The sequence below is a fragment of the Mangifera indica genome, unplaced genomic scaffold (assembly GCF_011075055.1).
Source record: "Mangifera indica cultivar Alphonso unplaced genomic scaffold, CATAS_Mindica_2.1 Un_0104, whole genome shotgun sequence".
In the NCBI taxonomy this organism is placed as follows: domain Eukaryota; kingdom Viridiplantae; phylum Streptophyta; class Magnoliopsida; order Sapindales; family Anacardiaceae; genus Mangifera; species Mangifera indica.
In genome coordinates, this window is record NW_025401196.1 from 24,657 (window position 1) to 37,995 (window position 13,339).

At 30.0% G+C, this 13,339-nt stretch overlaps 1 protein-coding gene across 1 annotated transcript; it reads right to left on the minus strand.

Moving 5' to 3' along the window:
- Nucleotides 1-211: 211 nt before the first annotated feature.
- LOC123207786 (phosphoglycerate mutase-like protein 1) lies at nt 212-4,381 on the minus strand. The gene is made up of 10 exons (XM_044625261.1): nt 4,071-4,381; nt 3,725-3,805; nt 3,526-3,633; nt 3,121-3,200; nt 2,862-3,024; nt 2,026-2,100; nt 1,786-1,874; nt 1,093-1,212; nt 668-712; nt 212-562 (listed from the first exon to the last, which is right to left on the minus strand). The coding sequence occupies exons 2-10, from the start codon at nt 3,782-3,784 to the stop codon at nt 460-462; spliced, it is 843 nt and encodes a 280-aa protein (XP_044481196.1). The 5' UTR covers nt 3,785-3,805; nt 4,071-4,381; the 3' UTR covers nt 212-459.
- Between the last annotated feature and the right edge of the window lie 8,958 nt (nt 4,382-13,339).

A 13,339-nucleotide genomic window follows, 5' to 3' on the forward strand; every position in this document is an offset into this window, starting at 1 on the left:
TCTAGTCTTAAAAAAAAAAAAAAAGACTAATTTAGTATATTTTATATTTTATTATTTCTTAATTGATTATTTATATTTTTATTTTTATTTAATTTTGACTTATTTATATTATATCGACAAGTTTGCCGCTAAGCCGAAATGTTATAATTAAAATTTTGCATTTCAATTCGATGCAAGTTGAGATGACTCATTGTTCAATTAAGACTGCAAGTTTCATGCAACAATCTCGAAAGTTTCCAACATTCTTGAGTTTAACAATATGAATCAATTTCGTTCATAATTTCACCTTAAAATGAATTATGAACATTGTCTACAAGAACAGCCAGCTCATGAGTATTTTTTTTGTACCTATAATTTTGCACTAAGGTAAACTCTCTCAGTTAATCACTTCTGCAATTATTTTATGCCATATCAGGATTCCTGCTCGATCATGGACCCCTGGCTATAATTCATTACGCCTTAATTTACCAGATGCTTCTCAGCGGCAACATCACTTGGTAGATCAAGACCACTGGGAATCTTTCCACGGAAATTAGTTGTAGCAGAATCTGAACCCAACATACTGCAGCACAAAGAGAAAGAGATAATCAATTGAAAAAAGAGTCACTAGTTATGGCTAAGCTTAAAAACAGGGTTGTCTGTCAAGTTATATTGTAATCATGCTCACCTTCTATCAACAATAACCATTGAGCGAAGCTCACAATTTGCAAAGCTGCAACAACAAAATGCAGAGCATATGAGCCTTTTTATCCATGTTGAATCCAATTTATAGTTATTTACTACCCACTGTCAATAATTTAAGGGAGAAATTAGAAGTCTTGGGTAATAATTGAATTATCACTTTTTTGTATACAGGACTCAGATTTACACAGAAATAAATAATTATTGAGGCATCCAGACCAGGTAAAGAATTAATGTAGAGAAAACAGTTTTCAGCTTGTAGTCATTGATCAAACAATACAAAGAATATTCAGAATGGCAAAAAGAAGTAGAATTTGAAGCTGTGAAGACAAATCTCTACCATCTATCTCTATATATCTTTAATTTCTATACACCAACGATTGAGAATGAAATTTATGAGGCAACACTTACTGTTTACATATTTCACTCTTTATAGATGGATGGCAATCGTTTCCAAAAGCACTTAGGGTATGATATAAGAATCCACTGTGAGTAACAACTGCAATCTCTTTCTCTTTCCGTGTCCACAGCCTGGAAAAACAAAAGGAAGTAGTCAGGATTAAATTGATGCTACTTGTGCTATAGAATTACATGTCCATATGCATCTTATTCAAAGTTGAAACAAATACTAAGGTAAAATTCAAGAAACATTTTGAGCATGGATCAATTTAAAGGGGAGCATTTACAGTTCCAATGGTAGAATGAAGTCATCAAACTCCTTTTTTCATAATGAAACTAATGGCACAAGTGATTATTATAAGATCAAGTTTCTTCATTGCTACAGTTCAATTCAAAATGAAGATGAACCATAAGTGCACACTTCAAAGGCCATGTGTGGAATCTAAAACTCAGTGGAAATCATCATTTACATGGATTACAACATGACTACTACTCCAAAAAACGACTCAAAGCCTCCCATCTTTGTAAAACCATAGACAAGAGCATGAAAAGTTTAAACCCTACGACAGACCTCACTAAAAAGATGGCATCCTAGGAGCTGCAATCACACCATTCCATAGTCATTGTCTAAACTGTCTATCATTGTTATGTACTTGTGCAGATAAAAATAAATAAATAAATGAATGGAGATAAATAGTAAGTCACCAGTTCATAAACTCCATTCCCCTCTTTGCAACATGTTCATTCGTCTCTCTGGTGTCAGCCGTCCACAAAATATCCTCATCGGCTTCTATCTGAATAAAACCATAAAAAAAAAAATGTAAGAAATAACTGTAATTCGCAATAAGTAAAATTTTGACTCAAACCCATGACCAACAGTTCAAAAGTATCATATTAATAACAGCTAATCCCCAAAACAAAAACCAATCACAATGAATTACTTGCCAGTGAAAAATCAATAGCAGGAAAAAGAGTTTGGTACTCGCTGATACTTCTTCTCTTATCACATGGATGAACTCCCTGAGGTGAAAGAAAAAAACATGAAAGCAGAACACATAAATTTAGAAGAAAAAAATTTAATTTACGAAAAAGAACTTCTCTATCCACAAAAATTAGAACCCTAATATCCAAATTCGTTCTCATAAACAAATAAAGCTCATTCTTGTAAAATTTGGAAAACATGCCCTGGTCAATTTAGATTTGAAATCAAAGAGCACTGGAAGCTAACAGTGCTCCACATATCTTAGAAAACCACCCAATAATCACATCAAGTAGAGTATGGATCTAGGTATCCTCCTTTATTTGCTTTCTAAACAAAGGACTAAGGCCACACCCTGAATGATTTAATCCAATTCTATGTTATAACAAAACCTTGACAAAATTTTGGAATGAATTAGAAATTTGGTCCAGTCTCCCTTGATCACACAATATGTTATTGGGCATACCAATCTAGATTTGGGAGCGATCATGAATTCAGAATATAATAAATAAGATAATATAACAACTTAATAGAAAGACTGCCAAATCATTGAAATATTAATATTATAACTGCTAAGCCAAAGCCTAATTTATTGGCAGAATGCATAATGGCACAAATTCATGAAATTCATCTTTTTAGTTGTGATTACTTTACTCTAAAATTTCTACTACCAAATCAAGAGTTGGTTTTTTCATTTCTCTTTTTTATTCAGTTTTCTTTATTTTTCCTCAGGCCAATAGAATATAAACATGTTTGAAAAGGAAGTTGTATTCTCTCCAACTAGCCTTCGTTATGTACATACCAAATGTTCTCGGCAAAGCTCAAATGCAATAAATGGTGGGCAATTTAGACTTGAGATTGCAGGACGATCACTGTTCCCTGCTTTTTCCACCATCAATGGAGGTGCATCTATCCCATCTGCGTACCCTTGACCACCAAAGACTCCTACTGCTGTTTGCATGGTCCTGCAATTCAAATGGCGGGAGTCATAACCTAAAATTCAAGAATGCATAAACAATTATGAACAGTTAACAGGAATCTAATTCTTTTACACATAATACCTTAATAAAGGGGAAGTGATGACCAACTCAATTCTCTTAGAAAGTCCAGTTACATGAACATGCTTGTGCAAATTATCCACCTGGTATTGAACCATGAATCATTCTAAAATCATTGTCGTATCCTCAAAAAGCACTGTATAATATACAGAACAACATAACATAAACGTTGCGGTAAAAACCAATGTCATCTAGCACCAATTTAGAGGATGATTGTAATCATTCTTAGATTCAGAAAAAATTCAAACGGAAGATTCTCTCACTGCTGAAACAATAGAAATGCAGAATTATCATAGCCCTAACAGAACATTACGTTGAAAAACTTTCAAGTCTTTATTAGATGAAAAACACATGGCAAGATCATCGGATCTAAATGGATAATGAAACAAAATATTAAGTGGTGAAAACCTGCTGCCAGCCGAGTGAAGTAAGGTGTGCATCAAAATAATCGTAAGAATTGTAAGCATCATAGTCCTTTTCCCCTGCTACATTGTGAATACCCTGAGCATGCCTCACCTACATGCAAAATTTTAACCATACAATCCTCTCAAAATGAAAATCTCAACCATATTTGATGGATAAAAAATAAATAAATCTTGGCACCAACCAGGTGAATAGTTTTACATCGGTGAGATGGGTACAAACTTGTGCCAGTGATGGAATCCATATCGCCTGCACCCGAATGTAACTGAAATTCAAGATTGAAAACCAAAACAACTAAAATAATAGCAGAAAGTGTACGAACAACTAGATCCCATCTGGACCACGGAACTCAGATCAATGCAAATACAACAATCACCACTTGAAAAATCTGGCCTAACCAAAATCATCACATTTCATGATTCTAATAAAAGCACCAAATAACGAGAAATAAACCAGATGGGAGTAGCTATAAAGCATGCAATTCATACATCCAAAAAAGAAAAATATGCGACTGGATAAGAAAGTTGTACCTTGGAGAGATGACAAACAAAGAACAGGAAACCAAATATGAAAAAAAGGAGAAAGGTGTAATTATAAAACAAGAGAAGCTCTGGTTTTGTTGCAGTTAAGAGGGAGAAGAAGGGGTGAAGTTTTGAGGAGGTGAAAAGGTAGAAGAAGAGGAATGAAAACAATTAAGGAAAAGTAAATATCCTGATGATTCACGAGGGGTTGGGGAGTGGAAGTCTCCTTCTCACAATTCAGCCCCCGGGAATTCGTGAAGAGTTCCGCTTCTGGTTCCACCTTTTTCTGCTTCAATGGTTTCCTTGGGCTGGGATATGCCAAAAAATATTCGACCACTAATTTGCGTGCACATGAAGGGGGCCGCCTGCGCCCGGTCAACGATTTAGACCAGACAATCACGCCCACTTGGCATACTCTCAGTTGCTTCCCTAACTTTTGCTACTTTCTTAATATTTGAATTTGACTTCCACGTTCTAACTTTCAAACGCTGAAAAGGAAGAACGAAAGACTAGGGTAACTTGTTAAAATACCTTATCTTTTAACGTTGTATATATGCATAATTAACTTTTTTTTTTTTAATTATATATAATATAAAACGTAAAACATTTAAAATATTCTTAGTTTTTACATTTATTCAATTAAAACTCATCTAGTTAATTATAAATTCATTGAGTCAAGATATAAAACACGTTTATTTACTCAATTAAAATATAAATATAAAAAGAAAGTTGGACAGTGGTTAACCGATCGACTAACGATGTAGCTAATCAATTTATTTTTAAAAATTGATTGATTAAGTGTTTGATCAATCGATTAGATAACTCATTGAATCAACTCTAAATCTCATAATTTTCTTATTTTAAAAATAAAATCAATTTAAAAAATAATTACATTTTTATAATAAAAAAAAGATGATTATCATGTATAAAAGATAATAAAAATAGCTATTTTAATCAATAACATGAAAGATTGATTAGTATTTATGTTTTATTATTAATATATCCTTTATTAATTTATTCGGTAATAAAATATTCTCACTTTAAAATAAAATAATTTTAATTTTGCTTGAATTTTTTATTATTATTATTATATATCAAACAAAAATATCATTAATTTTTAATTAAAATAATAAATAATATGAATAACATTTTATAATTTAATTAATTAATTTTATAATTTGAAAACATAATATATTATCAACATTTAGAATATTTTTAAAAATACACAAAATAAATATTTAAAATAAACATGTTGGTTCTATAAAATACTATACTAATTTATACACAATAATTATATAAAAATATATATCAGTCAAATAATAATTATTTTACATATCAACAAATATGATAAAAATATATATTTAGTAATATTTTAATTAATAAATATTTATAGTAATGTTTGATTTTTTATAATAATATATTATTAAATTATACTTTTACAAGCCATGCACGAATGAGGAATGTTAAAAATTGAGTATATGTACAGTGAGATATTTAAGCTTGCAGATTCATTGATTTCTGACGCAAGCGCAAACGCAATCGTGCCTAGGTTTATCCGCGGAATCATGTTGGAATCATGGATGTCATTCAGGACCCAAGCCCAAGCAAAATAAAGGATGTCAATTCCGCAGCCTGGAATGCCCTAGTCTGGGCCATAACAAAATATTGCTAAGTAAACCGAAAATTATTTGAGTATCACTAGTCAACCTTATGCATTTTAGTTTGACAGTGCAGTGTGCTGCGTAAGGCAGGCCCCTATGGAATATACAGGGGTTTTTTACGGCATAGGCCTCCTCTAGCCCAATATCTTGAAAGATAGAAAGGAAAACAGACGTAGTGGGTGGGCGGGCCGTCTGCCTTTCGTGGTGGCTGTGGTTCTTGTCATGCAACTAGAATTTGATTCCAACTGAAGTTTTTTATGCTTAAAAAAATATAAAAATTAAATATTTTCAAGCTCACCAAGCTAGCGAGTCTGAGAGATTTTGATATAAATTAACAAAAACGATATTATTTTTTTAATTATAATATCAAACCAAATTTTGAGCTTAGATCAAACTCAAACTCAATCTCAACTTTTATTGGATGAATAATACTAAAATAACTTTGAACCGAACTTAAATTTTAATTCAATTTTATTTAAATCAAATTAAACACAAGTTTAAATGTGTTCCAACTTGGCCTGGCTTGGCTTCTGAAGGTAACCCAATGAGCAGTTGTGATTTCTATTTTTGTTTTTTTAAATAATAATTCAATTGGTTTGTCTTCTTTGATCATTGTGTATGATGTTTACGGTCTTCAATTAATAAATAAACAGAAGTAGGTAGCTGTAAAAAGGTTGTATATATCTGTGTGCGCGCCTCTTGTTTCTGTGAGTCTCAGGAATGATAAGATAGCTTTGTAATTGTCACTAATTAATAAATGACCCATCTGTCTGTCTACTTACTTGTACCTCAGGGGAATGAACAGTGATACATTGTACATGAGAATGTAATTAATGCTTAACGTTGAAACAGCTTAATTTTCTACATTTTTCAATTAAACTTAAACAAACATGTACAATGGACGCACAAAACTTTATCAGCCTCCCCATCTTCTTCACTCTCCCTGAAAGCGAAATGAAAATAAAAAGCAAATCACACTTGGAAGGCCTTCCGTTTGGTTTGGGTAATTACTTAAAATAGGGAGCTTATTTTAAAGGTAAATTATTTAAAAAGTTATTGATATAAATAATTATTATGTTTGATAAAATTTAATAAATATAAGTAATTATTATATTTAGTTAAAAATAATAAAAAAATATTATTAAATTATTTTACTTAAATATATTTAAATATAATTATTTTTAAATATTTTTATATTATTTATTATATTTATTAAAAATAAATTTATTTTTATCTTAAAAAAATTAATTATAATAAAATCAAGATTACTTTAGTAATCTTTTAATATCTAAAATTAAGGTAGTAATTAGATTACCATATATATTATCTGTCACGTCAGCATTGATAACAAAAAATTACTGTAATATTTTGTTAATGATAAACTAAACAAAATAATGTAAGTAATAAAAGATAAATTATCAAAATAATTTTTAAATTTTTAGAATCAAACAGCCCCTTGAGGGTTAGTTAATATGGACAAAATCTTCTAATATGAATCTTAGGTAAATATTACTTGAAGGGATAAATAATGTTTTAAATAACAGAAATACGAAAGCTAAAACAAAATAATAGGAGGAGATATAAGTATGTAAATTCAGTTCAAATTGTAAAATTAAATTAAACCGCTTAAAAATTACATTAAATAGTTTGATTTATAAGATAGTTTGGTTTGAATTGATAAATTTTTAAAAAATAGTTTTTAATTTGGATTACAGTTTAACCGATTTTCAAACCGAATCAAATCATAAATTATATTTTTCTAAACTACATGTATATAATTATATTTGATAGAATTTTTCAATAAGTAATTTGTTTTATAATTTGTTTTATTATTTTCTTTATATATATTGTATATATTTTTTATATTTATTTTTTATGTTTACATTATATTATAGAAAACAAAATTTTAATTAATTTTATTAAATAATATATATTTATAAGTAAATAATTTTAAAATATTTAAACCGTAATTCAATTCAAATTACAATGTATTTTTTAGTTTGGTTTTAAACTTAAAATAGTTTGATTTTGTTTGAAATTTTTTTAAACTGTTTATTTGTTGAGTAAAATTATGTGTATCAATTTTAAATACACATATATATACATACTTATACGTGTCATCATATAATCAAATATTATTTTATCTTTAATTTAAAATTACTCAATTATATAATAACACATATAAGTGTATTCATATTTGTATATCCAAACAACCACTGTACACACCCTTCCGAGGAGAAGTCAGCGTATTAATTACAAGAAAAAAATTCAAGTTGAGAGATTTGATTCGCCAATTTGCCATTATCAAGGTTGGTTAAGATGTTTGAAATGTAATAGCAAGTAGAAAGATCCTGCAAATCTTCATTGTCTTCTGCAGGTAAACAAAATCCTCCAGCCTATAATTTCCTGTCAACTGCAACTTGATACTTTCCTACTAATTAGGAGAATCGAGAAAACAAATCTTAAACACAAGAATCATTTGGCAAAACAAGTTTGAACACGCCATGGTTGATTAAAGTTTAAAGGCTATCAGGTTTTTTGTCTGCAAGTTAAACTGGGTCAGCAGAATAAGCAGTTTTAGCCATGCATATTAAATTCAATGCTTCCAAAATCTAAAATATGCATCACATTCAATGATTCAACTTCTAGGTCTATCTTTCAAATATATATAAAGGTCCCTACCCTTATTTGACCGGAATTCAGTGATATCAACGTACAAAATATAAAAGCTGGCGACGGCTCTTATTTCTTTTTTTGAAGTTGAATATGAAACAAAATAATTCTGTTGTTGTATAATTGTAGAAGGATGAAGAAACAACAAATCTTTAACTTCATTATTTAATGGTAATATAAAGATCCCATTTCATGATTTCTGAAAATCATTAGCATTCTCAATCTTCAATAGGACAAAACGTTGGATGAGATTGTAGTGTGACTACCAAACACGAAGTCGCTCAATTTTGTACAAATTTTCATGAGAAGATCCTTAAGTTATATTATAATTTGAGTTTGCAAATATGGTTGTTTGTGGTCTTTTTATATATGAGAAGACTGGTCTTCTCAGAATCTTAGGTTCTGGAAAAATGTAATTATCTAAATATCCACCGAATTTCTATTGAAGTACTTAAATGGCCACTAGTTGCTTGGTATTGGAAGATGATTTGGTTGTTTTGTTACGAAAATACTATCCAATGCTGGACCAAAGATATGTGTATTATGAATTAACTGTGTATATTTTGCTTTAACATAATATATATTCCGAGTTGAGCAAAGATAAACATTTAGGGGCTAACAATATTATTTATTTATATTATTAACTTAAAGTTAACAAAAAGAGTTTAGGTTTAAACTATATTAATCTTATAATTAGTAAAATTTTGAATTATTTAGTATTGTACTCGAAGATTTATTTATCTGGTGAAGTCGGGTGGCGTTTCCAGTCATAAAATATATATATATTAATTATAGCATTATGGGCAGATTATGGCTGTTGATGATCAAGCGAGACACATTCAAAGTTAGGTACACCATTGTTGAGCTTAAACAGATTGTAAATCTGTAGTCAACAAGATTGTTCTCAAACAAACCCATCAGTGTTACTGGTGCCAAAGAATAATGAAAATATTGAGGGTGATAAGTGAGGTAGAGATCAACCGTGTTTTTGGTCACACAGTTACTTTATTAACTTTCCATTATATGTTATTATTGTTCATCGTGTTCATGCTTTGAAACAATAATGGCTTTTCCAGCATTAGGTACAGACCAAAATTTAATTAAAATCAAGCCATAATGTCTATTCAGGAAGAGCTCTTTCTTATATATGTATTTATAGTATCCACATTTGGGGCCTAGAATGCTGTTTTAATTTCTACATCATCATGCCCCCACCCTTAATAGCTAGATTCCACTGCTTTCATCTGTTGCATTTTTTCAGCATTAGTCTGCCGACTCTGCCCCCACAAGTAGAGATTTCTAGGAAAAATATGAAACCTTACTAACCCAGAAACTGCCCTAGATGACAGGGAAGTACTCCAATTTAATCCGTGTGAAATGACAACAAATAATTAATGGACCTCTTACTTGTATTTAAATTTGTCATCAAGTGACAGACTGCCAAAAAAATAAAAACAAAAACCCAAATCTTGTCCATGATAAATTCATCGTTGTACTACATTTTTTCAACCTGAAGTTTAGTTAACATGCAAATCTGATTGTCAACATGATAATTCACTTGGGGCATTTGTATAAATTGTTACTCAGACCTTTCAAGATACAGCAAGTAGCTAATGAAGTTGCTAGAAGATGAACGGCAAGCATACGTTAGCAACTTTGACACAAACTAATTTTATTTACTCGTGTTTTGACATTGACCATACTGAAGAGCAGGATTGATTTTACCACATCTTGTGATGAGTGGTTGTGATTTGTGGGGTTGCCCTCATTTTCTTGCTTGAAGAAAAGACTCGTGAAGGAAATCCCTTTTTAAGCCTCTAATAATGGTTAACTTTTTACTGCAACTAAAGGCGTATACAAAATGCCAACACCAAATTATAATTACCGGCCTTTATGGAATCAGAATTAGAAGAAAATAGCACTTCTACTTTCTTTTTCTTTCTTTCTTACAAAGACGATCCAATCCAACAATAAAAGCTGCTGTTTGGATACCATAACTCTTTATCTATTAGCCCTCTAATCTTGTTGATGGCACAAGCAAACAAAGCATTAGAAGACAAAATTAGAGATAGTGGCTTTGAGTGAGACCTTCAAACCCTAATAAGATATTGTGGGTATGAAAGAGAAACTGTGAAAGTAGGGTTCGCAAAACCGCTTTGTGTCGGGGTGGTAGGGAGAAACAGCCCGCGGTTTTCTCACACCACCATTAGCCCTACTTCGCCTGTGCTTATCGTGGTGGTTGTGTTGTGTCATTGTCATATAAAAATTATTTGTTTTTTCAATTGTCTTTTTATATCTCCTTCAATCTTCCTTCTAAATGCAAAATTTATTAATTAATTTTCACTTGCCATTCATCCAACTGTGCGTGTTTTTTTTTGGCTAGTTAGATGTATCAGTACTATATGATAACTTTGGTTAAGATAGAACCGTTAGAATTGATTAGTAAATATAATTATATATTAATATAAACTTAGGTAGATGCTAAATATAATTTTAATAAAAATTAATTGGATCTAACACGATGATAGTATATATATTAAATATAAATTAGAACATAATGAATTGCATAAACTGAATGTCAATTTCAATAAGATTTTTAATAATGTCGATTGCAAATAGGTAATTTATATGTTTAGGTCTGAAATTTCAGCATATCCATTGAAATGATATAACCGATAAGCCACATATTAAATTAAAATGTGAAGTTTACTGTTAATATATAAAATTATATGTATCTATTTTAAGGATATAAGTTAGTATATATTTGATATGTATTATCATTTAATTTAATAATTTTAAATTAAAAATAAAGTAATATTTAATCACATAATAATATATCTAAATATGTATCTGTTTGTATATTCAAAATTGATACACATAGTATTTCTCTTTATATATATATATATTGATGACAATAAAACTATGTATACCTAATTTAAATACATAAATATTTACACATTTATACACGTCATCATATGATTAGGTAATTTTGAATTAAGAATAAAATAACATTCACTCATATGATGACATATATAAATATGTACATATTTATGTATTCAAAATAGATATACATAATAGTACTTTTTATTCATTTGTATATATAATAAGGAGGGTTATGTGCATAATTTTATATATAAATAATGACGTGTCATCATATAATTGAATAGTTAAAAATTAAAGATGAAACAATATACCATTATATAATAATATATTATTATTTATATATAAAATTATATATATTATTTGATAATATAATTTTAACGGGATTAAATCCCATAGTAAGAAAATGAAAAATGATAAATTAAGTCATGAATGACAAATCTGATCGTCAAGAGATTATTTGACAAGCAAATCATTAAGCCTTGCGGGCCTAGAGCAAGTAAAAACAGTCAATCAATTGAGTATAAATTATCTGATGATCAAGATTTTAATCTCAAGTCAAAAAGTTTAATTATGGCATCAGAGCTAGTATTGCAAGTGAAGAGTGCAAACATGAACATACGAGTTAAACTGCGTAAATGCTTCCTCTTTTCACAGAGAAGAGGAAACTTGCTGCTTCCATGAAACGTAGGAATATATAGCTATCCATAGAAAACATATCTAAACTTTGAAAATAAAACAAAGGCTATTATTCTATGTATACTGGTGACTGACAGCTCCTAATTATACTAAGAAAAAAGCTCTAAGAAAACCACGTAAACTGATAAGAAATTCACATGCTGAAGGACGGTTGATGCTTTTTTCTCCTCCACATTCCTAGTCTCCACCTACTCCGAAATGTCTTCCTTTTTCTTATTTTCTTTTGATCTTTCCTGTGTTTTTCTTGTGGAAGGGATGCCACTTCTCCATTCAAAACCCTACTTGGAAGGCTCACCAAATAAATTTACATCCATAGGAAAATAAATAAATAAATAAAAAGTTTTCTTTTACTTATTACCTTTTGACATGTATCCAACTTTATGTCATTTAGCTCAAAGTCTAACGATTTTTTAACATATTTTTCAAGAGGGTGTTATAATTTTCTGCTGTATGATTATTACTAATGTGATAAATGATTATTTTTAAATTAAATGATCACCATCATTGTTCATGCTTAATCATTTCGTACATGAAATTGGCCCCAAATCGGCTGCTAGGAAACGATGGTAATCATATTATAGAACAAGATAGTGGAATTTCGAAACCTTTATGTTTGAAGTTTTCACCAGATTATTTCCCTTTTACAAATTTCCTAACTTTATGTTTGAAAATTGCATCAAATCATTGCCACTTTAAGATTTTCGGTACTTTTTTTCTTCTTTGCGTTTGATTTTCACCTTAAACTGTAGTTGCGTTAAATTCAGCATCATGACACTAGGGAGGTAGAGTAAAGTCACGTGTTTAGAATTTTTCTATCTTATACTTGTTCAACTGTGTTTATACGTGTGGTTCAGATTTTTTCTTTTTTTTTTATAACAAGCAATTTCATTTGAGTCAAATTATTTTTTTATAACCCATCCTTATCCTATACAAATTATTTATTTATTTTTGTTATTGTCAGGAGAAGACAACACTATTTACATCTACTCTCACAGACAAATTTGACAGAAGAAGTGTGGCCTGTGGTCATTGCCAATTAATGCAACATGAAAGTCACGAATAATGAACTGAAGAGTCAATCTGTACTCCGATTTTGATGGGGCTGTGCAGTATGTCGCCACTCACCGCCATCAAATTGCAGTTTTATTAATTCTGTTGGAGCTAAATCAACTTGTCGTCTCATAGGATAATTAAGAAAGTGCAGCACTGCAATTGGAAATAGAATATAAAAGCCTAGCTATAAAATGGGTGGATAGAATTATCCTCATGCAGCCATGAAAAGTATTTGCATATTCACGTTACAGTAAAGAACAAATACATAAGCCAAATTAGGCTAATAAGAAAAGAGAATAATTGCAATAGTCT

Excerpts from the sequence above, each read along its gene's own strand:
- LOC123207786 (XM_044625261.1), bottom strand. The coding sequence starts at position 3,784 with ATGGATTCCATCACTGGCACAAGTTTGTACCCATCTCACCGATGTAAA. Across the intron at positions 3,025-3,120 it reads ATCACTTCCCCTTTATTAAG|GACCATGCAAACAGCAGTAG; the intron begins GTATTATGTGTA and ends TTTGAATTGCAG. Across the intron at positions 2,101-2,861 it reads AGCTTTGCCGAGAACATTTG|GGAGTTCATCCATGTGATAA; the intron begins GTATGTACATAA and ends CTTTCACCTCAG.